This window comes from Equus quagga, chromosome 1 (genome assembly GCF_021613505.1).
Source record: "Equus quagga isolate Etosha38 chromosome 1, UCLA_HA_Equagga_1.0, whole genome shotgun sequence".
NCBI classification, from domain to species: Eukaryota; Metazoa; Chordata; class Mammalia; order Perissodactyla; family Equidae; genus Equus; species Equus quagga.
Genome location: NC_060267.1, coordinates 51,508,645 through 51,536,594, shown reverse-complemented (window position 1 = coordinate 51,536,594; position 27,950 = coordinate 51,508,645). Strand labels below are relative to the sequence as shown.

At 46.3% G+C, this 27,950-nt stretch overlaps 1 protein-coding gene and 1 non-coding gene across 2 annotated transcripts; both read left to right on the top strand.

The window, feature by feature from the left end:
• Window positions 1-56: 56 nt before the first annotated feature.
• NCAPD2 (non-SMC condensin I complex subunit D2) lies at window positions 57-27,531 on the top strand. Its single transcript, XM_046663949.1, has 32 exons — window positions 57-858; window positions 1,637-1,786; window positions 9,263-9,338; window positions 9,617-9,675; window positions 10,142-10,323; window positions 10,610-10,752; window positions 13,375-13,502; window positions 13,575-13,698; window positions 13,880-14,027; window positions 15,689-15,886; window positions 16,237-16,371; window positions 16,470-16,557; window positions 16,639-16,819; window positions 18,482-18,606; window positions 18,878-19,114; window positions 19,432-19,606; window positions 19,864-19,948; window positions 21,539-21,672; window positions 22,005-22,137; window positions 22,233-22,317; window positions 22,395-22,562; window positions 22,818-22,987; window positions 23,794-23,905; window positions 23,977-24,100; window positions 24,181-24,336; window positions 24,695-24,872; window positions 24,956-25,050; window positions 25,515-25,595; window positions 25,742-25,925; window positions 26,618-26,744; window positions 26,844-26,999; window positions 27,205-27,531. The coding sequence occupies exons 2-32, from the start codon at window positions 1,660-1,662 to the stop codon at window positions 27,288-27,290; spliced, it is 4,200 nt and encodes a 1,399-aa protein (XP_046519905.1). The 5' UTR covers window positions 57-858; window positions 1,637-1,659; the 3' UTR covers window positions 27,291-27,531.
• LOC124231410 (small nucleolar RNA U85) lies at window positions 9,739-10,065 on the top strand. Its single transcript, XR_006886516.1, has one exon. It is a non-coding gene; the product is annotated as a small nucleolar RNA U85 (small nucleolar RNA).
• Window positions 27,532-27,950: the final 419 nt, after the last annotated feature.

Here is a 27,950-nt window from a genome sequence, read left to right as displayed (position 1 = left end):
TGACACACCCACCCACCCCCGCCCACCTAGGCGCTTCCGGTCTGCCCGCCGGAAGTTCTGGAGCGCCAGACTTGCTGAGGGGCTCGTATCGTCGTCGTTTCGGGCACCTCAAAACTAAATTTCAAGAGAATTCACCCTTTCTTGTTTCTTTGGACGTCCCTCAACTGTGAGGGAGATGAGACTCCAGAACCTGGACCCAAGGCCTTCTGTCTCTGTGCCTCACAGCAGCTTTGCGCTGTAGCTGGTATTTGCCCTGTTCTACAGGGGAGGAAATCTGAGGCACAGAGAGTGAAGTGACGTGCTGGACATCACACAGCAGACGAGATGGCGGACCCTGGATTAGAGCCTAAGCCTTCTAACTCCCGGCCTGGACACGCCGCCTGTCCCGGGGGTGACTGAGTGGGTCACCATCCCAGGGGCACTACCACCGCCCAGCTAGATACGCGGCGTCTCTGGCAGGCACTGCCCGGGCGTCCTCCCCGGCACCCGGGGCAAAGCGTGACCGGGAGGCAGGAGGCAGCCGCAGGTCGGGGGGCGGGGCCGGAGCCGAGCCTAGGCCCCGCCCCCCCGGAGGCGCCACCGGGTTTTCCCGCTCCTGCGCTGTGATTGGCCGGTGTCTGCGGCAAGCGTCGCGATTGGCCCCCTTGCGGCCGTTGAGATTTGAACTCCACGTTGGCGGCTCTGCCCGCGCGGCGCCCGGCCTCGAGGCGGGTTTTTGCCTCTGGCTGCTGGGGATTGGCCGGTTTCTCTGCCTGCTTGAGTGCTGCCTAGCTGATTGGTGGATGTTGTGCACTCCGTGTTTTTTCCTTTACTTCAGCCCCACGAGCCGAGTCGGAGGAACGTCGGGGGAGCTCTCCGGTAAGGTGTGGTGTTCGTGGGGAGCGGGGAGTGAAAGGCTGGGGAAATCGGCGACGGGGCAGCTGACGGCCCCGGACGGCGCTCGAGAGGCGGGAGGGCTGCTGGGTGGATCCCTGGGGTGCGATCTGGTGGAAACAGTCAGTCTGACATCTGCAGCGGAATTTGGGCAGATCGCTTAACCTCTCTTAGCTCGATTTCCTCATCTGTAGATTGGGTTGCATTATTACGCACCCCATGAGATTGGGATTTGGAGAATTTGATCAGATATGATAGAGTCAAATAGCCTAACCGAATCCAGTGCAGAGTAAACAAGCAATAAATGTGAATGCCCTCTTACCTGGAGCCAGGAAACCCACTAGCCCATGCTGGGCCACTGTTCTGGCCTCAGGTGAGACATTCTGTACGTAAGAAGTTTTGCCCATAAAAACGGAAATACTAATGCTAGTTTAACGCATTGATGTGCCACTTTACAGTTATTTAAACGCTTTCATACCCCTTGACTCATTTGATCCTCAGAGCCGCTTTGTAAAGTAGTCAGGGACTAGTCACCCCATTTTACAGATGAGGCCCAAGAGGTTAAGTGACATGACCAATGGCCGAGTCACAGCCAGAATTAGATTCTAGTTCAGGGTTGATCTCCCATCCTCTACAATAATGTTATCAGCTGGATGTAAGACTAAAGAAGCATTATACATTGGAAGAGGGGGTGAAATAATAGGAACAGATAAAAAGACAGGCCTTAAATACAGACCCTGACCTGTTTGCTGTTTGTTTCCAGCCCCGTGAGCCAGTGGGAGAAGGATGTCTCCCCAGCTGTTTGAGTTCCATCTGCCCTTAGCCCCAGAGGAATTGTTGAAAAGTGGAGGGGTGAATCAGTATGTTGTTCAAGAGGTACTGTCCATCAGAAATCTTCCCTTGCAGCTTAGAGGTAAGACTCCGTAGCTGCTGCTGTGCCTAGCACTTCAAAACAACCATCCCACATGTAATTACGTCATCTGTCTGCCCCACTACACCACGAAGCTCCACGAGGGCAAGGAACACGTCTTTCCTATTCCCTGCTGTTTTCTCCCTAGCATTGCATGGGGTACGTGGCATACAGGAAGAGTACACTCATTGACTACCTTCTCTCACTTATTCAGTAAACAGTCTTGGTGTGTATGGTTACTTTGGGGGGAAAAATTGTTTTAGATGTTTACCTCTTACCATATGCCAAAATAAAGTCCTAGTGGATTTAAGAATTGTAGGAGGAGACAGCTTTCTCAGAATGTCTGGGACCTGACCTGACCTGAACACTTTTTGAGTCTAGATCTCTTGTTTCCAAGAGTGTTCAATAATGGGAAAAAATCCGTAATATGTATGCACAGCTGCAACACTACAGTACATGTACAGTGCAATTACCCATTGAAACCTATAGATGACCAAGAACAATTAATTTATGCATTATCATCAAGACCCCATAATGTCACTGTACTTATTGGAAATGGTCTTGTGTCAGTTAGATTGCTTTGGAGAGGTACATAAAGGTTAAGAGTCTGGAGCCAGGCTGCCTGAATTTGAATCCTGGCTCTACCTCTCTGACCTTGGACAAGTCACTTATTCTGTATATCTCGGTTTCCTCATCTGTAAAGGTAGGGATAATAACCTACTTCATTTATTATCTCCTACTACAAGAAGGGTTAGTTAATGCAGCAGCTTGATAATGTGACTCCACCTTGTCTCCTCTTGGCTTCCCCATCATGGTTGCCAAGTGGCAGCTCTTTGCTCTCATGTCCAGAGGTAGAAAAGGGGATTTTCTGTTGTTCTTTTTCTTCTTTCCTTTTTTTTAAAACTTTACCAGAAGCCTCCCAACCAGAATTGGACCATTGCCTATTGCCCTAACTAATTACTGGTAAGGGAAATGGAATTACCCAGATTGGCTAAATTGATGGAGATTATTACCTAGGAGCCTCCCCAAACCTGGACATAACAGCATTTGGTAAGCAAGAAACAAGGCAGAGCGTGGAGGTTCACTGATGGGTGGTCAGCCAACAGTGTCCACAGATACACTGTTCTCTCCATATTGCGTGGATATGTGTATCACCAATTGCACATGCTGTACACTATAGCAAACTGTTTTCAGTTATTATAATGCATTATTTTTTAAAATGGATGATCACTGTCTTTAAGCATTCTTTTTATAACAATTGCATTGCTTTTGGTGTTTAGAACCCTAAATAGAAATTCTACTATAAATATACAAGATACAATCATTTAGTTTGTGTAACAGGTATTTACTGATGATATGCTATGTGCCAGGCAGTGTTCCAGGCACTGGAGATACAAGAGTAACCAAAACAGACAAGATGACAAAGTTCTTTCTCTCAAGGCTCTCACCAAGTAATAAATAAATATGGGGGCTCTCATCAAGTAATAAATAAATATGGAGTATGTCAGATGGTTGTAAGTGCCAAGGAGAAAAATAAAGCAAGATAAAGAAGATACAGTGTGCCAGGGTAGGGACTGGCATTTTATGTTGGATGATCAGAGAAGGCTTGCTGATAGGAGACATTTGAGCCGAGACCTTAAAAGTGAGGACTATGCAGATTCTCAAGGAAGGGCGTTCCAAGCAGACAGGAGAGACAGTGCTAAGGCCTGAGATGGGAAAATGCCGATATGGTTGGAGTGGAGTAAGCTAGGGAAAAAAGAGGTCAAGTGGGAAGTGGTGCAAATTATTCTAGAATCTTGTCCCTGAAAATGTGGTCTTCAGACCCACAGTATTATCATGATTTAGAAGTGTATTAGAAGTGCAGGATGAAGACCCACCCCAGAACTACTGAATCAGAAAATCCGTATTTTAAGAAGGTCTCCAGGTAATTGGGATGCACTCTTACGTTGGAGAAGCTCTTATCTAGAGCCTGATAGGTCATGGTGACAACTTGAGCTCCAGTGTGAGTGAGTTCGAAAGCCTTTGGGTGTTAAGCACACGAGAGATATAGTCTGATGTTTTAAAAGTGTCACTGTCTGCTGAGTTGAGCAGAGACTGTAAGGAGCAAGGGAAGAAGCAGAGGGCTAATTAAGAGGCTGATACAATGATACCAGATAGCTTGACGGGGATCATAGCAGTGGGGGTGATCACAAAATATATCCTGAATATATTTTGAAAGTAGAGGGGCCTGGCCCCGTGGCCGAGTGGTTAAGTTCGCGCGCTCCGCTGCAGGTGGCCCAGTGTTTTGTTGGTTTGAATCCTGGGTGCGGACATGGCACTGCTCATTAAACCACGCTGAGGCGGCGTCCCACATGCCACAGCTAGAAGGACCCACAACGAAAAATATACAACTGTGTCCTGGGGGGGCTTTGGGGAGAAAAAGGAAAAAAATAAAATCTTTAAAAAAAAAAAGTAGAGCCAACAAGATGTTGATACATTGGATTTATAGGGTTAGAGAAGGAAGAATCTAGGATAACAAGGCTTTTTGACTTGAGCAGCTAGAAGAATGGAGTTGGCATTTGCTGAGATGGGATAGATTGTGAGAGGAGCAGGTTCAGATTGTAGGTTAGATGATTGTGGAGTGCAAGGGAGAGGTACCAGCTGAAGATAACCATTTGGGATTTAATATTCAATGTGCGTAGAGCATTTAAAGCCGTGAGATTGGAAAGAATGTAGATGGAAAAGAAAAGCCATCTGAAGATGTAAGACCTGAGACAGTGCAACATTTAGAGACTGGGAAGATGAAAAAGAACCAATTGGAGCCAGCTCCGTGGCCGAGTGGTTAAATTTGCACACTCTGCTTCAGCGGCCCAGGGCTGCCCTGGTTCGGATCCTGGGCATGGACCTGGCACCGCTCTTCAAGCCATGCTGAGGCAGCGTCCCACATAGCACAACTAGAGGGACCCAAAACTAGAATATACAACTATGTACTGGGGGGCTTTGGGGAGAAGAAGGAAAAGTAAAATCTTTAAAAAGAAAAAGAACCAGTAGAAGCAACTAAGGACCAGTCATTGAGGCAGAAAGTGAACACAGGAGCAAAATGGAAGGCAGATTAAGAGAAGATTTCAGAAAGGAAAGGAGAGATCAACTGCAAATTAATACTGGACTTAGTGGCGATTGCTGGTAACCTTGAGAGAGACTGTTTCAGAGGAGTGAAAGCCTGATTGGAATAGGTTAGGAGACAATGGGAGGAGAAGGTGATGGTGAGTTGAGGTAGCTGGTTGTTTTGCTTTAAGGAGAAGCAGAGAAATGAGGTGGAAGCTAGAGGGGGAGCTAGAGTCCAAGGAAGGTTTTTTGCAGCATTACATGTGTATGTGCTGACTGGGAATGATGGGAGAGGGAAAAGCTGATGATGCAGGAGGGAGAGGGAGCGATTGCTCGAGCAATATCTGTTAGTGGGTAGGAGTAGGTGATGGTGCCCGGGAGGAGAGGGTTTTCTTAGTGAGTAGTGAATGTGTGATAGGAGCTCAACAGTGGAAACACTATACATAGAAAATAGACTGAAAAAATTAGCCAAGTGTTAACAGTGCTCGTTTCTTTCTCTTTTCCACTTTTTTGTATTTTATTACAGTATTGACAGTTTATCCACAGTAGCAAAAGAGAAGGCAGAGTATACGGGCACAGACGCAGGGAGTGTGGGGAAATACAGAGCTTGGGGCAGTTGGAAGTTCTCTAACGTCCAATTCTATTTTCTCAGTGAGGTGAGAAGTGAAACCTTTAGCTGAGGGTGAGTTGGAGAAGAAGGTCTTGATGTTATGAGCTCTGGAAGGTGTGAAATAATTGCCTAGAAGAAAGTGAATAGGCCTGGGAATTTGTAATAGGCTTACCAGGAAAAAGTAAGGGCCCACTGGAGGTTAGTGGTCATAAGTTTAAAGTGAGAATGGTCAGTACGGTTGTGTGTTTTTTCCAAGCCATTTTTATTTGTGTGGTTACATGAATGGAGTAAGCAGTCAACTGGATTTAATCCAGATTTGCCAGGGGAGCAAACGTGTTGTTAATTAGTGGGAAAAATTAGGAATATCATGTCTAACAATAGAGGAATAGTAAGTTAATCAGGATATATACATTCAATGGAATGTTATACTACCATTAACAATTGTCCACAAAGGTTTTATAATGTCCTTATTAGAATATAGATTTTAAAAAGCAGAACAGTGAATATGTGATATGACCTCAACAATGGAAATACTATGCACAAAAAATACACTGAAAAAAATTAGCCAAATGTTAATAATGCTTGTTTCTTTTCCTTTTCGATTTTTCCGTATTTTCTAGATTACAGAAGCTTTCTAAGAGTGGTAAAGAGCTTACACACACTGAGTTACATTATGTGCTAAGTATTGTTCTGACTGCTTCACATGGATCCCCTCACTTTATCTTTACAAAAAAATTCTGAAAAGCCTTAAAAGGTGTGGTCTGTTATTACTCCCACTTTACGAAAGAGGAAACTGAGACTGAGGAAGCTGAGTAGCTTGGCCTAGTAAATGTTCAAACCAGACGTAAACCTAAAGCAGTATGACTCTAGACCAGATCAGCGGGTAATGCCTCAGAGGCGTAAAGAGGGACGTGGACTGAGGCAGTCATTCGCTGTAATAACAAGTGGGTAATTGGTAATCTTTGAGATAATAGTCATTGGGTCAGTAAATCTCAGAAACTAGATTTCAGGAAATTGAGAGAAAGATTAGACAAAATTTAAAAGGGATATGATAGCAAGGTCAAATGAAAGGTGGTGAGCATTTTTGTTTGTTTTAAGGAAGGGAGGCCTGAGCGTGTTGGCAGGATAAGAGCAGTCCCCGGAGAGGATAAAACCAAAGGTGAAAGCGAGGGGAGGTACATCTTTGGGACAGTGGGACAGGTTAGCTTTAGAGGAGAAAGTCTTTCACCTGAGACTGAAGCAAAGACTGGGAAGACGTTGGCAGAATGATTTGTTGCTAGGGAGGCAGGATAACATGAGGGAGCCCATGCTTTGGGTCTCATTCTTTCTGGTAAAGTAGAAAGCAGTCATCTACTGCAGGGGGAGAGGCAGAGGGTAAGAAGAGTGAAAAAAGAGGAGAACTTGCTGAGTGTAGTGCTGGGGAGTCAGGAGGAAGTGGAGGAATAAAATGCTTGTTAAAAATCGTGGAGGACCGGGTTCTATTTGGACAGCGTAACGTGTAACAAATCACTTCTGTGCCAGCAATGATAATGGAGTACAAGGTTCAAGCTTTACTTTCCAGGCGAACCAACTTGCTATTGCAGAAAAGAAGAACTGGTGGAATTCTTTCCCTCACAGAAAGAGCCTAGGTATACAACTTGGTTCAAAAATTCTCTAACTCCTACACTGCCTTGCCACTCTTAGATGTTATAAGACGTAATTAGACTACTCTCCTTCATACTGAAGTCTTTATCCAGAAGCAGTAGAGCCAGGATGAAAAGAGCACTGAGTTTGAGAATCAAAAGATGCTGGGTTTTCAAAATGTAACATAAGTAGTAACAAATGAACCGAAATCTATTACAAATGTTTGACACAATCACAGTGAAGGAGGAGGGAAGAAAAGAACTAACCCAAGTAACTTTGAGAAGCAATATTTTGACTATATACTGTATACAAAAGAACTTGACACAATTATTGTAAGCTAGTTAGTAAATTTATTTTTTACAGGAATGTAGGTTAGCAATTATGAAGCTGCTTTATGTGTAATTAAGCAAATACATAAATGAACTTGTGTTTTTCAATATATACAGTGATAAACATAGATTTAGAGGTGTGTAAGCTTGTGTGTGTGTGTGTGTGTTCATACATGTTTTTCTCTACTGAGAGGGCCTGAAAGCAATGACAGAATAGCAGTGAGCCTACTCAGTGCCTAGAATTGGTTCCTACTTACCATTCTCCGTGAAAGGAACCAGGACTCCTCTGAGAATGTTGATTGCAGGACAGGGTCAGGGAAAGCACAAGATGAGCTGAAACATCTTGTGGTACAAGAAAGTAAGAGAGCACTAGTGAAGAGAGCATGTCAGAAGGACACAGGCCAAGTTGAAGAGCTCCTAGTGGTCAAGTATGGGACAATTTGAGCAACAAAATAAATAGTAACAGGAATGGATTAAAACACAGGATAAAAGAAGTATCCATGAGTCCATTTTTATATAAATGAACGAGAGGAAAGGAACAGCTCATCCTTGTAGTGTCATCCTTCCCATTAGTAAATGTAGAAGGAATGATGGAGATAGAAAAATCACCAGTTAGTAAACACCACAGTAATAATCATGGCAGGCAGGAATCATCAAAAGATGCTTAAATTAATGGGTAAAATGTGATGAGATATTTGCATAGTTTCAAAGCATCTCCCCACAAAATACTTATTAATTGCAAAGGGGAAAATAGTAACTTTACAGTGGAGACACCTGGTAAACGCTACCAAGTGATCAAAGTTAATATCACCAGTGATATCTTGCACTTCCTGGGCTGATGCATCAGGAGGACCCAACCTCCCTTCCACGATAATCTTGCCAAAAGCACATGACCTTGATCTAATCATGAGAAAATATCAGACAGACCAAATTAAGGGATATTCTAAAGAATAACTGGCTAAAAAGTGTCAAGATCACAAGAGACAAAGATTGGAGGAGACTAAGGAGACATGACAACTGAGTGCCTTGTGGTAACCTGGATTGGATCCTGGACCAGAAAAGGGCATAAATAGTACAGCTGGCAAAATTCAAATAAGGGCTGTAGAGTAGTTAATAGCATTGAGTTAATTAATGTTTCTTGATTTAGAATAGATCCTTATACTATGGTTATGTAACATGTTAACATTATCTGGGTGAAAGCACGGGAACTCTGTACTGTTTTTGCCACTTCTGTAATTTCAAAATTTTTGGAAAAAAAGACCCTGAGTTTGTGTTCACTACTAACTACCATAAGTTGGACAAGTCACATAAGTACTCTGACACTTAATTTCTGTTCTCATAAAATACGCATAATGCTGTCTGCTTTATTTAGCTCAGAGATGTGGGAAAATTCATGTAAGACTTTAACTGTAAAACAGGACAAAATGTAAAATATTGTTCTGTTGAAATGAACTGTCTCCTCTTGAGATTCTACTAATAAAAGCAGTTAACTCCAGGGGCTGGCCCCGTGGCCAAGTGGTTAAGTTTGTGTGCTCCGCTGCAGGCGGCCCAGTGTTTCGTTGGTTCGAATCCTGGGTGCAGACATGGTACTGCTTATCAAACCATGCTGAGGTAGCGTCCCACATGCCACAACTAGAAGGACCCACAGTGAAGAATATACAACTATGTACTGGGGGGCTTTGGGGAGAAAAAGGAAAAAAATAAAATCTTTAAAAAAAATAAAAAATGAAATAAAAAAAATTAAAAAGCAGTTAACTCCATTTTCTGCCATGAATAGAATTTACCAAAAAGGCCTCTCCCCTCTGTATTAATTAGTTTCTTTCATCTTTATAGCATTTCAGGCTGCCTTCCGAGCTCAGGGGCCCCTGGCTATGCTGGAGCACTTTGATACTATCTACAGCATTCTACAGTAAGTGAAATACCTGGATACGACTTTAAAAAGAACTGGTGGCTATTTGCCCTAACTTTGCATGCTAGTCCTGAAATTCCAGATTATTGGTTCACTCATAAACAGTTCTGGGTGCTGATATCTCTGCTGATGAGCATTTACCCCAACTTGCCACCATGTTTATTCAGTGGGGCAATTTCACATGTATTTTTAAGCGGTAGATTCTTTGGGTTGGATCTGATCTGTTGGAATGGCTCTGCAGGGTCCTGTCTCACCCCAGCACTTTCTTTCCCTCATAGTCACTTTCGAAGTATAGATCCTGGCCTCAAGGAAGACACTCTGGAATTCCTGATAAAAGGTGTCTGTGGGTCAGGGGGATGGGGATGGAAGGTGTTTGTTTGCTGTCTCCTACCTTTAATCAGCCACATGATGATATCAAGGCTGTGGTGATTCAGTTGGTTTGGCTAAGCCCGGGGACCTTTGACCTGTTAAGGTCTGTAATCTTGGTGGGCAATACAGAGTTATGTGTGTTCGCTGTAAGGGCAGACCAACAAGAAATTCTTCCTACTTTTGAACTACCTCTCTTTAGTAGAGGTGATTTTTCCAGTTGCCAGGGAGAACTTCTGGTAACTGGAGTGAGAGAGTGGGGACAGGGCATGTCAGAGTATGGAGTCAGGGGTCCCAAAGGACTTAGCTTGTCTTGTGGCCACTGAGAGATGAAACACAGATCTTTGGTAATCTGATGGCTGCAAGTACTGGGTGTTCTGAAGTTGGGGTATCCGAGGAAAGTGAACGAAACCGACTCCAGATTCTGCCCGTTGCAGTGGTCTCCCGCCACTCCCAGGAGCTTCCCGCTGTCCTGGATGACGCAACTTTGAGTGTGGCCGATAGAAGCGCCCACCTCAATGCCCTCAAAATGAACTGCTATGCTCTGATCCGCCTCCTGGAGTCCTTTGAGACCATGAGCAGCCAGACGAGTCTTGTGGACCTGGGCACTGGTGGGAAGGTAATTTGGAGTTCCTGGCTCATTTATTAAGGGGCCTGGAGGGATAAGGGAATTGGTGGGAAAGAGGGAATCCAGTGATTTTGCCCTTATTTAGGGTTTATGAGGAAGTACTCAGAACTATCCCAACATAGCCTTCCCTGACAAGCAGCTCTTTTATATTTTGGAACTTGTAACACTTCTGTATCACCTTCTACCGGGTCTTGATCTGCACTCAGCGTAGCAGATCTTGACCCTCTTTGTTTCCTTATTTTTTCCTAAATGTATACATGATTTTTTTTCTTTTTAGGGTAAGAAAACTCGGGCCAAGGCAGCCCATGGCTTTGACTGGGAAGAAGAGAGACAACCAATTCTTCAGCTTTTAACACAGTTGCTCCAGTTGGACATTCGTCACCTGTGGAACCACTCAGTAATTGAAGAGGAATTTGTCAGGTGGGTAGTGAAGATGGCTGCAGATAATACTGAACTGTGAGGAGTGAGGACTCTGTTGCTAGATATGCCTTTTAAACACTTCATTTCATACCTCAGTTCTCTGTAATACATAGACCAATACCCGTAACAGTGAGTTGTTAGGAAGTAGATAATGAAATGTTAGAAACTGCTGTGAATTTCTCATCTCCCATGCCCATTTATTCATTCATGAACCAGTGTTTGCTGAGAATCTGCTAGGTGCATGGCTGGTATCGTTATAGCCGCTGGGAACAAAAGTTTCTGCCCTTTTAAAGTGTATACTATAGAGCAGAAGAGAATCTTTAAAATATATAGTATGTTTTATGATTTATTACTATGGAGAAAAATAGAGGAGGAGATGGGAAGTTGGATGGAAGAAGATTGTAATTTTATTTTATTTTTATCGAGGTCACATTGGTTTGTAACATTATATACATTTCAGGTGTACATCATTATATTTTGACTTCTGTGTAGACTGCATCATGTTCACCACCGAAAGTCTAGTTTCCCTCTGTCACTATACACATACGCCCCTTCACCCCTTTCGCCCTCCCCCTCTACTAACCACCAACCTGTTCTCCATATCTGTTTGTTTATCTTCCACATATGAATGAAGTCATACAGTAATTGTCCTCTCTGTCTAATTTATTTCACTTAGCATAATACCCTCAAGATCCATCCATGTTGTTGCAAATGGCACAATTTTATCTTTTTTTATGGCTAGGTAGTATTTCTTTGTATACATATATACCACATCTTCTTTATCTCTTCATCCGTTGATGGACAGTTAGGTTGCTTCCAAGTCTCGGCTATTGCTGATGTTGCTGAAATGAACATATGGGTGCATATATCTTTTCAAATTAGTGTTATCATGTTCTTTGGCTAAATACCCAGAAGTGGAACAGCTGGATCATATGGTATTTCTATTGTTAGTTTTTTGAGAAATCTCCATACTATTTTCCATAGTGGCTGCCCCAGTTTGCATTCCCACCAGCAGTGTATGAGGGTTGTGATTTTAAATCAGCTGTTCTAATGATGCCTCTTTGTGATGGTGACATTTGAGCAAAGACCCGTAGGAGGTAATGAGAGCCATGAGAATATCTGGAGGTAGAGCAAGGGCAAGGAAAGGGAACAGCAAGTACAAGGACCCGGAGGAGGAAATGTGTCCAGCATGTACAGGCAATAGCAATGAGGCCAAAGAGATGGCGGCTGAGACAGGGTGGGAGGGATAGGCTGTGAGGTCAGGGGAGCAGTGGGGAGCCACACTGTGCAGATCATTCTGATGACTGGCATTTTCTCAGAGTGAAATGGGGCCCCTCGGGGTTCTGAGCAGGATAATGAGGTGGTCGCTGACTTGCACTTTTACAGTGTCATCCTGGCTGTTGTGTTGAAACAGACTGTGTAGGGGGAAAACGGGCACAGGAGACTAGTTAGGAGGCTGTTGCAGTAATTTGGGCAAGAGATGACGGTAGCTTGGACCACAGAGTGGCAGTGGAGGTGGGAGAAGTGGTTGGATTCTGTACTTTTTTTTCTTAAGCGAGAGCTTACAGGATGAGCTGATGAGTGTGTGTGAGGTTTGAGGAGAGTGCAGTCAAGTATGACTCACCCAGCGTTTGGGCCTAAACATGTGGAAGAATGGAGTTGCTAGTAACTGAAATATGGGGAAGCCTATGGGGATGTGTTTTGTGGGGACAGTTAGTTCTGTTTGGACATGCAGAGTTTGAGGTGCTTATTAGACATCCAGGTAATGTTGTCAGATTCGGATGGTGAAGGTACAGATCTGGGGTACAGGACAGAGGTCTGGGCTAGAGGTACATATTTGGGAATACAACATATTTATATAAATGCTATTTATAGCCATGGGACTGAATGAGATTACTAAGTCAGCGAGTATAGCTAGAAGAGAGCAGAAATCCAGGGACTGTGCCCTGGGGCACTCCAGCATTAAGAGTGTGAGGAGATGAGGAGGAACCAGCCAAAGAAACTGAGAAGGGAGTCTGGCATCCTGGAAGCCGAATGAAGCATGTTTCAAGGAGAAAGGAGTGATTGACTATGTCAGATGCAGCTGAAAGGTCATTTAAGACGAGGACTCATTGGTGCCAGCCCTGTGGCCAAGAGGTTGAGTTCACCCACTCTGCTTCGGTGGCCCAGGGTTTCGCCACTTCGGATCCTGAGGGTGGACGTGGCACTGCTCATCGGACCATGCTGGGGTGGCGTCCCATGTGCCACAGCTGAAAGGACCCACAACTGGAGTATACAACTATGTACTGGGGGGCTTTGGGGAGAAAAAGGAAAAATAAAGTCTTTGGAAAAAAAAGATGAGGACTCATTGACCATTCTATTAACAATGAGAAGTCATTGGTGACTTTGTCCAGCCTTTTATCATGTGTATATTCAGGGTCTGATAGGCATCATAATTGGTTGAATGATGATCATCTTGAAGGCCTGAGTACCTATCTGGGGTCAGCAAAGCAAAGCAACTTGGTGTAGAAGGTAATTAAATGAAGAAAACGTTGGGGACAGTAGAGATAGAATGAATGATGCAGAGCCCCAATATAATTGAGTCCAGACAGCTGATTCCATCATCTCACTCTCTTTTCTCAGTTTGGTTACTGGCTGCTGTTACCGCCTCCTGGAGAACCCCACCATTAGTCACCAGAAGAACCGGCCCACCCGGGAAGCCATCACATGCCTGCTCGGTGTAGCCTTGACCCGTTATAACCATATGCTCAGTAAGTGAGCCCTCCACTTTGCCTCACCTTTTTCGTTTTGCCCGTAATTTCTCATGTTTAGTGCTTCCACAGGTGCCACTGTGAAGATCATCCAGATGCTGCAGCACTTTGAACACCTGGCATCTGTACTGGTGGCAGCTGTGAGTCTGTGGGCGACTGATTATGGAATGAAGAGCATAGTGGGAGAGATTGTAAGGTGACTCTTCCTTCCTAAGCTTCTAAGTCTCCTTTCTCTCTGGGAGAAGATAAAGAAAGATTGGAAATACTCTCTGTGCAATGCTAGATTCCTTAGATGTTAGATAACAGTCTTACCTTCCCTTTCTGGGAACTGAATAATTGAGTTATCTTGCTGTGGCTGTGCTTTTTTCCCTGTATAGAGAGATTGGACAGAAGTGTCCCCAAGAGCTGAGTCGAGACCCGTCAGGGGCAAAGGGCTTTGCAGCCTTCCTGACAGAACTAGCAGAACGCATCCCAGCCATCCTGATATCCAGCATGTGCATTTTGATAGATCATCTGGATGGAGAGGTAGGTGGTCCCCTGGGGACCTCAGGTTTTTCTGTTTTGTTTTATGAGTGATTTTTGAATGTTTTATATTATCCGTGTGTACTGCTAGCCTTTTTTCCTCCAGTTTCATTAAGATATAATTGACATATAATATTGTGTTTAAGGGGCCAGCCTGGTGGCGCAGCAGTTGAGTGCACACCTTCTGCTTGAGCAGCCCAGGGTCCACTGGTTCAGATCCCGGGTGCGGACTGGCACTGCTTGGCAAGCCATGCTGTGGCAGGCGTCCCACATAGAACGTAGAGGAAGATGGGCACGGATGTCAGCTCAGGGCCAGTCTTCCTCAGCAAAAAGAGAAGGATTGGCAGAGCTGTTAGCTCAGGGCTAATCTTCCTCAAAAAAAAAAAATGTATTTAAGGTGTACAACATAATGACTTATGTATATTTGTAAATGATTACCACAATGAGTTAACATCCATCAACTCAGTTATAAAATTTTTTTCTTGTGATGAGAACTTTTAAGATCTACCCTCTTAGCAACTTTCAAATATACAGTACAGCATTGTTAACTGTAGTCACCTACTGTACATCACATCCCCAGAGTTTATCTCAGCAATGGAAGTTTGTACCTTTTGAATACCTTCACCCATTTCCCCCACGCCCCTCTTTCTAGGGGTTTTAAGTCCATTCTTGAATGGCTGTTTCTTAACAGGAAGGTAGCTTTCACATGAAGTCAAGTTGGCTAAGCTCATCACTGTGGCACTTCCTTCCTGTAGAGAAGCAGATGAAGTTTATTGAATAAAGAGCCATTTATTAACCCTATTTCAATATCACATTGGTTTTATCAGGTCTGGTAGAGGAGATGATAGTTCCACAGCTGAAATCTAGTGAGAGGGCCTCAGCTGTGACTCGAGTCCCGTCGGTTCCTCAGGATGAAGCCTCTTCCTACCATCTGGCTCACCTTGCTTTCTGCAAACAATGAGCATTCTCAGATCAACTTATGTCATCTCTCTCAATTCCCTCTTATTCCTGAATGCTAACCTGGTTGCTTCCCAAACAGATGCAGAGCGCTCCTAGGTGAATATCAAGGACAAAGGCAGTCTACTCGCTCCTCTAATTTACTTTAGCCTCTTGTGCAAGACCCCATTCTCTGGCTCTTGGCCTGGTAAAAACCCCAGCCCCGTTCTCCACCAGATTCTGTCATGGACTTGCTTGGCACCCTAGGGCTGATTTCTGCTTCTCTGTGTCTCATTCTCTGTCTGTAAAATGTGAGAAGGGGAATGGGAGGGAAAGTGTTTATTAGTAAGGATTAAAGGTTTTGAGACCTCAGATGAAAGATAATTAATGCTTTCCAAATGCATGTTGGTGGGTACATATGATCTCACATTCAGCTCCCACCATGGTTACCTGAGTGAACCTTATGGGGAAAAATTGTTTTGGGCTCTTGTTTATTTTGTCCCTGTGTTCTCCTCTGAGCAAACAAGGCCCCCCTGGGATTCAGCTTTTTCCAGTGACCTTGGGGGTGAATACCTAGGCAGTTGACCAGAGAAAGTCATGGCTAAGACAAGTTTAATCTTAACTAAAGGCCTTTCCCCTTCTTTGTGCCTGGACAGGCACAAGAGTTTAGGGAAAAGAGAGATCGTATTGGAGTGCACAGGCTCATACCCACTTTATTTCTCTCTTAGAATTACATGATGCGCAATGCTGTGCTAGCGGCCATGGCAGAGATGGTACTGCAGGTTCTGAATGGCGATCAACTGGAGGAAGCAGCCCGAGACACCAGAGATCAGTTCTTGGACACTTTGCAAGCCCATGGCCATGATGTCAACTCCTTTGTGCGGAGCCGTGTTTTGCAACTCTTCACCCGAATTGTCCAGCAGAAGGTGAATGACCTTCTACATGATAAAGACATGTGGTACCCCTCTATGTCCAGGCCAAAGAAAAGAGGAATCTAGTGTCAAAGAAAAATACCTGTTGCAAAGAAGAGTCTAGAACTCAGGTTGTTACTACCAGTAATAAAGGTCTTCCTCTCCCAAGGACAAGGATGCCTAGCTCCATTTAGGCACTGTACTGTCTTAACCCCTACAAAGAGTACTCTTCAACCATTTTAGATCCCACAGAAAAGTTCCTTTTCAATGAGTGGGTTGCTCATTTAGAGTTTACTTCAAGATCATCTTGAGGACAATGGATGAGGTGGGATGTAAGCTGATCCTTCTCTTTCTACCCTACATAGGCTCTCCCCCTCACACGTTTCCAGGCAGTGGTGACCTTAGCAGTGGGACGTCTGGCAGACAAGTCGGTGCTAGTATGTAAAAATGCCATCCAGCTGCTGGCAAGTTTTCTCGCCAATAATCCCTTTTCCTGCAAGGTAAGTAGGCTTGGTTCACCTGAAAGAGAAGTCATTAAATGGAAACAGGGATGAAGTTATGGGACTTGGTGACCCTGATACTCATTTTACCTTGATAGCTTAGTGATACTGACCTTGCTGGACCACTGCAGAAGGAAACCCAGAAATTACAAGAGATGAGGGCCCAGAGGCGAATTGCAGCTGCCTGTGAGTAGTTACTGCATAGGAGTCCTCGCCCCACAAGTCGCCTCCCTGCAGTCAGAGGCTCAGGGAGACTTTCTCATTCAGCCGCAGTGCTGGACCCAGAGGAGGAGTGGGAAGCCATGCTGCCAGAGCTGAAGTCGACCCTGCAGCAGCTGCTACGGCTTCCCCAGGAGGAAGAGGAGGTTCCTGAGGAAATTGCTAATACAGAGACCACTGAGGAGGTGAAAGGACGCATCCGGCGCTTGCTTGCCAAAGCTAGTTACAAGTATGTGAAAGAATGACATATTTTCTCACGAGCTGTTTAGATTTAGAGTCAACCTTTGAGAAACCATATTTCTTTAAAATGAACTTCGCTTAGGGCATGCCTCCACTGGAGGATGGCAGGCGTTCTCATTGTAGTTATGGTCCGAATACCGGACTTATACCGAAGGCATAGTCCACAGTTAAGCATGCTTTTCTGCTTTTACAAATGTTTAAAGAAACTACTAAAACAACTAAATGTAAACAATATTAGGTTATAATTAAATATGACAAAAGTCCTCCTTTATTTGAAGGGGAAAGCCTTTAAGTATAATTCTAGTTGTGTAAGCTTAAGTAACTTACTGAAATTTTCTGGGCCTTGGTTTCATTATTTGTAAACGAAGAAATTGATTGGATCATGTGATTTGTAATGGGCCTCCTAATTCTGAATTCTGTGAAAAATAAAATGAAAAATAAGTTCTGTGAGCTAATAAATAATATCACCCTTGCTTAATCCTACTTTAATCTGTAAATCAACCTGATATGAATCCTGCTCTTAGAGAAAAGATTTCTCCCACTGATTCTCTGACCCTAGACCTGGAACAGCTTGGCAACAGAAGTCCTGACAGCCGTCCACAGGTGCTCCTAACCCTCAGCCACAAGTCACTTCTCTACTTCCTAGCTAATTAAGCTGTTGAAAAGGCTAAAGAGAAAGTGGCTCCCTGGCTCTCCAACTCCCTATGTCTCTCTTTACTCTGCCAAAGCTTAACGAGAGACTGTAGTTTTATAACTGCTGGTTCTTCCTCCAAGCATTCTAGTATCTTCTCCCATCAGTTAGGAAGAGGTTTCTTCTCATGTTAAAGCTGTCATCTCCTTCTTCCGAAATCTTCAACATTTGATGCTGGGTTAAGTTCTTAGTAACTGAAGTTTTGCTTCCAATTACTAATTTAGACATATGTTAAAACTTGTTAAAATAACTTTTTTCATGGTTTAACTTTAATAATTTTTTTTAAAAGCAGAAATCTAATTTAAAAAATTAGACAATACATTCACAAAATTTTAAATTATGAAGAAGACGTGCCATGAAAAATCTCTTCCAAATCTGTTTTTTCCCAGCCGCTTAGTTCCCCTTGCCCCAGGGAAATGATGTTAGGAGTTTACTGAGCATCCTTCTACATATATAGCGTACAGACATACAGGCAAGCATATCTGCTTTTTACACAAGTGATGGAATTCTCTACCCACTGATCTACCACCTTGTGTTTTTCACTTAACTGTGTGTCTCAGTGATTGTTTAATATTTATACATAAATAGCTGCTGCATTATTTTTTTATAGTTAGTAAAATCCCATTGTATAGATGGACTGTAGATTAACCAATTATTGAAAGTTTATTTTTTCCAGACTTTCACTTAGCAAAGTTTTTAAACAAACGTTTGGAGTAGGTTTGTGACTTTTTTTATTTAAAAAGCCTTATTTGAGTTTTTCGAAGACTGTCTGTAAAGCCTTGTCACTTTGGAAATAGGAGCAGTGTTTTGAGCTCCACCCCTTAGTGTAGGTGCCTCTCAGCTTTTTCCTCGGGGCAGTGGGTCTGGGTTTCGGATGGGATCATGAGGTAGGCTCCCTTACATCAGGCTGCAGTCACACTCTCATGGGTGCCATGTGGTGACAGGTTCATGCTCTTTCAGGCGGGCCATCATTCTCACTCGAGAAGCCATAGGCCACTTCCAGAAGTCTGAAGCCTTCAGTCAAATGGACCCAGAGGAGGCAGAGGAGGCCAGGTTCCTGAATCTCTTGGGAGCTATCTTCAAAGGTAATTCCTTTCCTTCTTCCTTCTTCAGTCGACAGACAGAACATTTCAACTAGTGTTTATGGACCGTTTACTTTATGCCAGACACAGGCAAACAGAATCCAGTGCCACGAGAGGCCAGAGGGGAGTTGACTACGCTTCTGCTCCTGAGGGGAAGCGGCCCGCAGGCCTAAGATTGATAGTCATAGGATGTGAAAGGGTATTTCCAAACCATATATGGGATTTCCCCATATACCCTTGAATAAAACCCATCCTGTAATTCTCTAACTCCTAGACCCAGCAGCTTCCACACAGAAGAATCCCCAGGAGTCTGCAGAGAACATGGGACCAGGACAGACTGACGGTAAAGACAAGCCCAGTGTGTCAGAGCCTGAGAAATCCTGGGAGAAGGATGAACTGGTGAAGCAGGAGATGCTGGTGCAGTATCTGCAGGACGCCTACAGCTTCTCGCAGAAGATCACAGAGGCCATTGGCATCATCAGCAAGATGATGTATGAAAATACAGCCACAGGTGTGCCACGCCCCTTTGTGTAAGGACTGCATCTTGGGGTTGGAAAAACCAGTCTTGTCCATATTTTATTGATACCTGTCCTTTAAAAGTCAGGGATTCTGTATTTTCATTTGCTTTGTATTGCCCATGGAGCTTATCTATTTTAATGCGTGTAGTATTTCATGATAGGGCATTATAGATTATGGGAGGAGTCGACGTTCTCAGGGAAGATGAGGAAGGCCTCCACTTGCATGTTGCCATGTTAAGAAAGGTTCTATCTCTAAGTATTGGGAGAGTTTTGCCAAGCAGATGGGTAACATTTGTGTCTCTCCTCTCAGTGGTACAGGAGGTGATTGAATTCTTCGTGATGGTGTTCCAGTTTGGGGTACCTCAGGCCGTGTTCGGAGTGCGCCACATGCTGCCTCTTATCTGGTCTAAGGAGCCTGGTGTCCGGGAAGCTGTGCTTAATGCCTACCGCCAACTTTACCTCAACCCCAAAGGGGACTCTGCCAGGTATATGGCGTACTTCTGCCTTTGCTGACTTTTCTGAGGTCAGTGTTCTAGTCTCCTGAAAGAATGGGGGGCCATCCTTCTAGAGCAGTTCTGAATCCACAGGCAGGTCTGTAATGGGGCTGAGCCTGGGCTGAATTTCCAGTGAAGCCCATCCTACCTGGTTATTTGACACCATGCTGGGATTAGCCCTAATAACCTCTTTGCCAGGTTTGAATTATCAGTCTTTGAATGACCCCTGATCTCTGCCTCTCCCACAGAGCCAAGGCCCAGGCTTTGATTCAGAATCTCTCTCTGCTACTTGTGGATGCCTCAGTTGGAACCATTCAGTGTCTTGAGGAAATTGTAAGTCTCTTCACTTCCTCTCTTTAGTCATTCAACAAGTATTAGTGAGTGATTGCTGTGTGTTCAACAATTTACTCACCTCCACAAAGAAGTATCATTTTCTTTCAAGTTCCCAACTTAAAAGGAACCGAGTCTACTTGGCAGCTGTAGAATATTGTCTGTTTGTAGAACAATGCAACAGATAGATAATTAAGTGCCAGAGTCAGTGGCACAGGTAATGGTTAGACTAGCAACGGTAATACAGCCATAATGACACTTCACATACACCAGGCACTGTTCTTAGCGCTTACATGAACTTGTTTAACCCTCACAACCACCCTGTGAGGTAATATTATTATTACGCACATTTTACAGTGAGGAATCTAAGGCACAGAGGGGTGGAGGAACTTGGCTAGTTACAGCTAGTTAGTGGCAAAGTTTGAGATTCAAACTCGGGCAATAAGAGCTCCAGAAAACATACTCTTAACTTGTGTGTTATGCTGACGAGCACAGAGTGGGAAAGAAAGCGGTGTTGGGAGGATGGTCAAGGAAGCTTTCTGAACGTAGTGGGACTTACGCTGGCTCTTGATGAGTAGGATTTAGAGAATTAAAGGAAGGAAAGCCAAGAAAGAGCACAGCCTATGTTTTAGAATGAGAAAACTGTTCTGGCTCAAAACTGTTATCTAGAAAAGATAATAGAGGTGTGAATGTAGGTTAGAACTAAACTGCGAAGGCCCCTGGATGCCTTTCAAGAGTCTGGGACTTGAACCTTGTCAGGGACCCCAGCATTTTAGTGAGGCAAATCTGCTTTGAAGCGTTTGGATTATGGGGACCAAAGGTGGAGGTGGTGCTGAGCACCAGCTTCCACTGGGAGGAGTGCTACTGCAGGACGTATTTTTCTCCTCACTGAGGAAAAGAAAAGAGCCTGGTGGTGGCAACTGGCCTGAGACCCCATAGGCTACTGGTCAGCAGCCCCTACAGCAGGCAAAGGAGCGTTGTTTCTAACTGATGAGCAGGGGAGTGGCGTGATGGACCGGATGTCTGGGAGACGGACAGGAGAGGAGGCCAGGGACAGGGAGGTCCCTAGAGGCTGCTGTACATGTATGGTGACAAGGGGCTGGACTCAGGGGTGGGAGGAAAAGCTATAGAATTCTACCTAATGGAAGACAGATTTTAAAGGAACAAGAGGTAGGACTAAGTGAGTCAAAAAAAATTAGTCGACTGTGAAGTTCTAAGCAAATGTGACTAAGAGGGTGTTGGTGCTATTGGCAACATGACAGGGCAAGGAAGGATGGTGGCTTCCAGTTTAGACATGTTGAGTTTATGGTAACTGCAAGAAGACCTACTAGAAATCTCCAGAATGTACTCAGCACTACAGATGCACACAGAACTCATTCAGGCCAGTTTTAGCTTGCCATCTCAGTGACCACAGTTGGAAGGCAGGCACAGGAGGACCTGCCCGAGCCCCTGCTGTTGGCGCCACCTCCACCCTTTCTTAGTCCTAAATTTGCTCACACCTGCTTCAGGTTCTCAATATTCTCTTCAGAGAAGTGGGCCCAGGAAGGGGCAACTGTTACTGTTTGCCCTGAGCCCTTTTTCTTTTCTCTTCAGCTCTGTGAGTTTGTGCAGAAGGATGAATTGAGACCAGCAGTGACCCAACTGCTGTGGGAGCGGGCAACCGAGAAGGCCCCCTGCTCTCCCCTGGAGCGCTGTTCCTCCGTCATGCTTCTTGGGATGATGGCACGGTGAGGCTCAGGTCCAGACAGCTGGTAGGATGAGAGAGGGAAGCAAGGGTCTGAGAGGGGGCCCTTTTCTTCAGTAATGGCAGTGAGGCCCAGCTGAGCTCTGCGTGTGACTTGGCTACCTAAGTGGAAAATAAAAGAATGACAGTAGCAGACCCCCTGTCTATCACGGATAGTGGGACTCAGAGAGCAGGAGAGATCGGAGGGGCCAGCCCGGTGTCGTAGCCTCTCTCTAGTGCTCCAGGGTTCTTGAAGCCTGCTGTTGGGTGCCAGTACCTCCTCCATCCAGGGGCCTGTGCATGACTAGCTGTAACTCTCTGGCTTCCTTCCCCCAGAGGAAAACCAGAAATTGTGGGAAGCAACTTAGACACACTGGTGAGCATAGGGCTGGAGGAGAAGTTTCCACAGGACTATAGGCTGGCCCAGCAGGTATGCCATGCCATTGCCAACATCTCTGACAGGAGAAAGGTATGTGGGGTGGCTACGTCCAAACTGAGGAGAGCGGGGGTCCTCTTATGCACCCTCAACACACACCCACATTCCATCTTTGCGGTTCCCCACAGCCTTCTCTGGGCAAACGTTACCCTCCCTTCCGGCTACCTCAGGAACACAGGTTGTTTGAGCGACTGCGGGAGATGGTCACAAAAGGTGAGCTCTCACAAAGGGCCTGGGGCAGAATTGGCTCCTTTGACTGCAGTGGGCAACTTCTCCCTTCTTCTATACAGGCTTTGTCCACCCAGACCCACTCTGGGTCCCATTCAAAGAGGTGGCAGTGACCCTCATTTACCAGCTGGCAGAGGGCCCTGAGGGGATCTGTGCCCAGATATTGCAGGGCTGTGCGAAGCAGGCCCAGGAGAAGCTGGAGGAGAAGAACCCCACCCAGGAGGACCTGCGTAAGTGGGCAAGAGGGGCGATGGGCCCACTGGGCAGCAGCCAGCTTCTGCTGCTTTCCCCGCCGGGCCAGAAGCCACTGCCACTGCACTTCCCACTCATTGTGGTACAGTCATACCGCCATTCTCCCACCCCCATCTTCTTCTTCACTAGTTTTTGTTGCACAGGAGCGAGGGGAAGATCAGTAAACACGGGGTGCAGGGTCCTGGGAGACTTGCTTCTATCTTTTCTCCTTGCTTCCCTCTCCACTCCCCCAGAGGACACACCCACGCTCCCCGCTTTCCTGTTGATGAACCTGCTCTCCCTGGCCGGGGATGTGGCCCTGCAGCAGCTGGTACATTTGGAACAGGCTGTGAGCGGAGAGCTCTGTCGGCGCCGAGTCCTTCGGGAGGAACAGGAGCATAAGACTAAAAATCCAAAGGAGAAGGTGAATGGAGCTGGGCGTTTGGGTTCGTGTCCCATGCATTTCCCAGATTTGTTCCATGACCTCTGGTCATTATCGTTTCCTCTGGGAGTCTCTGCATCTCTCCAATGAAATGAAATGAAGAGGGCACTGCCTCATTGCTGCTCCTCTGTGGGAAAGATTAGTGAGGACGAAGATGGCGCCATCTGCCCATGGCCACCCAAGGAAGGGGGGGAGGGTTAGGTAATTACAGAGTGTCAAGTGAGGGCCTCAGCATAAAATACAGGCTCCTCCCGAGGCGCAGCGTTTGTTAGAACAGGCATGCGCCCACCCAGTTCCCATCAGCCTTGGTTCCGAGGCCTGCCACCTGATGGGGACCTTGTGTTCTCTCCACTAGAGGCAGTGGTGTCTTGTTGACAGATAAGGCACAGAGCCTTGCAGCAGTGGCATAAGGTCTGACCTCTGTGACCTTGAACCATTGTCTGGCATAATCCTTCTGTTTACTGTATATAGGAAATGATATACTTTTATAAGGATGAGTTTAAAAAATGTAGGAGTATGCTTTGGTAACTTAAAAACAAATATAGGGATGTAATTCTTTTCTTGTTTAGTTCAGGAGTCCTTCCTCTTCCAGACATATCTGACAACTCTGTGAGTGGTTTTGTAGAATTGCCTTTCCTCACATCCTTTCAGGCAAAATGAAGTTTAAGCTGGAATCAAAAATGTCATCTCTGCACCTGAAACTAACATAATATTATCTGTCAGTTATACTTTAATTTTTTTAAAAAAAGTTTCTGATCACCCATAATCTGTGGCTTCTTTCCCGTTAGAACACAGGCTCTGAGACCACCATGGAGGAGGAGATGGGGCTGGTCGGGGCCACTGCTGATGACACAGAGGCGGAACTCATCCGTAGCATCTGTGAGATGGAGCTGTTAGATGGTAAGAACTGCTGAGTGCCCTTCTCCCCAACTGAGATAACCTATCCCAACCTGGAGTTGTTCTTCCAACAGGCAGACAGATCCTGGCTGCCTTTGTTCCACTGGTGCTTAAAGTCTGCAACAACCCTGGCCTCTACAGCAACCCAGAGCTCTCTGTAGCTGCTTCACTCGCCCTGGGCAAGTTCTGCATGATTAGGTAGGCCCTGGGCGTGATACCGCCTCCCAAGGAGGATGGGGATGGTACGATTTCCCTGATGATCCTCTCCTTGCCCCTAGTGCCACTTTCTGTGACTCCCAGCTTCGTCTTCTGTTCACCATGCTAGAAAAGTCCTCACTCCCCATTGTCCGGTCTAACCTCATGGTTGCTACTGGGGATCTGGCCATCCGCTTCCCCAACCTGGTGGACCCCTGGACACCTCATCTGTATGCTCGGTAAGAGACCCCTCACCACACCTTAGCAGGCCCTGCCAGCAGTGCCTCCCTGCCTAGGAGGCTGTAGTTAAGTCCGGATTAGAATCACTTAGGCTCTATTCTTTGAACCTCTTCTTGATACTTGACCTGTACAGGCCCTGGCTAAGTATGGCCCCAAAGGGACTGATGCCTCTGTCTAAAGCCTTGGCTACAAACTTGGCCTCTTTCCCCAGTCCCAGCTTGCAACTCTAGACAGCTTTCTAACTGCTTCTAGAAAGGCACACGAAGAAGGGAACAGATCCCTGCTGAGGGCTTTTCCGGCTAGTGTCAGGGTGTAGCTCACGGTCTTGGTCGCAGTAACTTGAGATTGTATTCCTAGCCTCCGGGACCCAGCTCAGCAGGTGCGGAAAACAGCAGGGCTGGTGATGACCCTCCTGATCCTGAAGGACATGGTGAAGGTGAAGGGCCAGGTGAGCGAGATGGCTGTGCTGCTCATCGACCCCGCGCCTCACATCGCTGCTCTGGCCAAGAGCTTCTTCAGTGAGCTTTCCCACAAGGTGAGAGGCAGCGAGCAGCTGAGGCCTTGCTGCCGAGGGGACACGAGGGTCACCTCCCCCTGACATGACTCTCTCTCCTACAGGGCAACGCAATCTATAATCTCCTTCCAGATATCATCAGCCGCCTGTCAGACCCTGCGGGAGGGGTGGAGGAAGAGCCTTTCCACACCATCATGAAGTATAATTCCCTGGGCCTCGGGGCATGTTTTCATGTAGCACGGGCTCGGGAATCAGACAACCCTGTATTTGAATTCTAGCTCTGCAGTTTTTTAGCTGTATTGCCTTCAGCAATAACTTAACTTCTCTGTGCCTATTCCTCATGTATAAAATGAGACCAATAATACTTGCCCCTTCATTCTTGAAAAGATTCAATAAGATGAAGTTCTAACGTGGTGGTAGGCACATAGTAGTATCCATAGATGGCAGCTGTTTGCTATAGATTTCCACTCACCGTGGACATTCCTCAGGAGGCCATGGAGAAAGCGGGAGGGATGGTGAGGCAGGCGTGGGCCATGGCAGAGGAGATTCTTCTCTGAAGGCAAGAGGACAACAGATGCTGGTGCCAGGCGAGGGCACAGGTCGTCTTAGTGATGGGGAGGGAGCCGCCCCTGGGAGACAGCACATCCACCTGTCCCCCTGCAGGCAGCTCCTCTCCTACATCACCAAGGACAAGCAGACCGAGACCCTGGTGGAGAAGCTGTGTCAACGCTTCCGCACAGCCCGGTATGCCGCCCACCCGCCTGCAGGGCTCTTTGCTGAGCGGAGCCCCAAGGGGAAAGAGCATCACTGGGGCTGTGCCGGACGATGAGGAAGGATGGGCCTTTACTTCCGCGCCTCACTGCTCCTTACAAAGCCTTTCCTGTCTGCAGAACCGAGCGGCAGTACCGGGACCTGGCCTATTGCATGTCACAGCTGCCCCTCACAGAGCGAGGCCTCCGAAAGATGCTGGACAATTTTGACTGCTTTGGAGATAAACTGTCAGATGAGTCCATCTTCAGTGCTTTCCTGTCAGTTGTGAGCAAGCTGCGGCGTGGGGCCAAGCCTGAGGGCAAGGTGAGCAGCCGGGCTGGCGCTCCGAGGCTCTGGGGGCCACCCGGGCGTGGCCTCACTCCTCCCAGATGCACTGCAACCAAGTAACCACAGTGCCCTGAGACGTTCTTTCTGTCTCCAGTTCCTGCTGCTGTGTTTATTTCTCTTTTCAATAGGCTATTTTTTAGAGCGGTTTTAGGTTCAATGCAAAATTCAGTGGAAAGCATAGAGTTCCTCCAAATGTCCCCTGCCCCTCGCCATGCACAGCCTCCCCCATTATCAACATCCCCCACCAGAGCAGCACGTCTCTGACAATCGATGAAGTTGTGTTGACACGTCATTACCACCCAGAGTCCTGAGTTCACACTGGAGTTCACTCCTGGGGGTGTACGTCCTGTGGATTCAGACAAAATTATGATGACCTGTGTCCACCACATAGTACAAGACAGAATAGCTTCACTGCCCTAAACCCCTATTCACTTCTCCCTCCTCCCAAGCCCTGGCAACCACTGATCTTTTCAATGTTTGGACAGCTTCGCCTTTTCTAGAACATCATCGAGTTGCAATCATACTGCATGTCCCCTTCTCGGATTGGCTTCTTTCACCTAGCAATATGCATTTAAGGTTCCTCCATGTCTTTTCATGGCCTTGTTTTCTTTTTAATCCTAGAAATAACTGTATTTCCAGGCCTGCTCTTAATCTCGCTTTCCCTCCAGGCTATAATAGATGAATTTGAGCAGAGGCTTCGGGCCTGTCACACCAGAGGGCTGGATGCAATGGAGGAACTGGAGATCAGCCAAGGGGGTAGCCAGAGAGCCCCATCAGCCAAGAAACAATCCAGTGGTATGTGGGGCAGCCCCGCGGGGGGCCAGAGCGGGCCCTCCCCTCAGATGGAGGCTCCTCGTTCTTCTCTTTTTGGACTCATGCCTCTGCCTTCTCTAGTCTCCAGGCACCAGCATCTGACCCCCGCAGCCTCAGACAATGACTTTGTGACCCCTGAGCCCCGCCGGCCTGCCCGTCGGCGTCCAAACACCCAGCAGCGAGCTTCCAAAAGGAAACCCAGAATTGTCTTCTCAAGCGATGAGTCCAGCGAGGAAGGTGGGGCACTCCCTCCAGCCCAGCCCGGGAGGGACAGAGCTTATGGGGGCTGGTTTGGAGGGGGCTGCTGTGTAGTCTCCACCTGCTCCCTCGAGAGCATTTTATTTCTGCAGTGTGGCCTGGGGCTGTCCCATTTGTTCTCTGAGGTCTGTTTTCACCATCTTTGTGACTCAGCTTTTTCTTATTCCTCCAATTCTTTGAATAGAGCTTTCAGCAGAGATGACAGAAGATGAGACACCCAAGAAAACAACCCCGATCCGCCGAGCATCAGCTCGCAGGCACAGGTCCTAGGGGTCGGCTAGCCTGTCCCATCCCTGCTGTGCAGGGAATCGTGTGGGTGACCTGGCATTCCATTCCCCTTGTAAAATACTGGTTTGCCTGTCTCCTTGTTTTTTACTGCATAAGTGGTCTGTATGACGTGAGGCCTTTCTCTTACACTTCCCTAACTGAACCGAGTTCAGCTGCTTTCCTGGCAATGTATGTTCACCAGTCTCCTTGTTTTCTAATGAATAAATGTTTTTATATACTTTTAGACATCTTCCGTAAGCTTTTGTTTTTCATCTTTCACATTAGCCCAGACGCAGGCAGCACATAGAGGGTTATCAATCCAGAAAGAGAAGAGCCCAGGACTCCTGGGGCCCCACAGTGTCTCATCTTTCCCTTCTCGACCTCGCCACCCTGCACAAGTGACAGGATTGCTCCAGCATGCAGAATTTATGCAGTGTCGAGACTCCAGATCAGCAGGGGTGATTTTGCCTTCCAGAGGACATCTGGCAACGTCTAGACTTTTTTTGTTGTCCCAAGCTAGGAGGGAGGGGTGCCACCAGCATCTAGTGGGTAGAAGCAAGGGATGTTGCTAGATATCCTGCAATGGATAGGACAGACCCCACAACAACAATTATTCAGCCCAAAATGTCCTTCAGTAGTGCTGAGGTTGAGAAACCCTGCTCT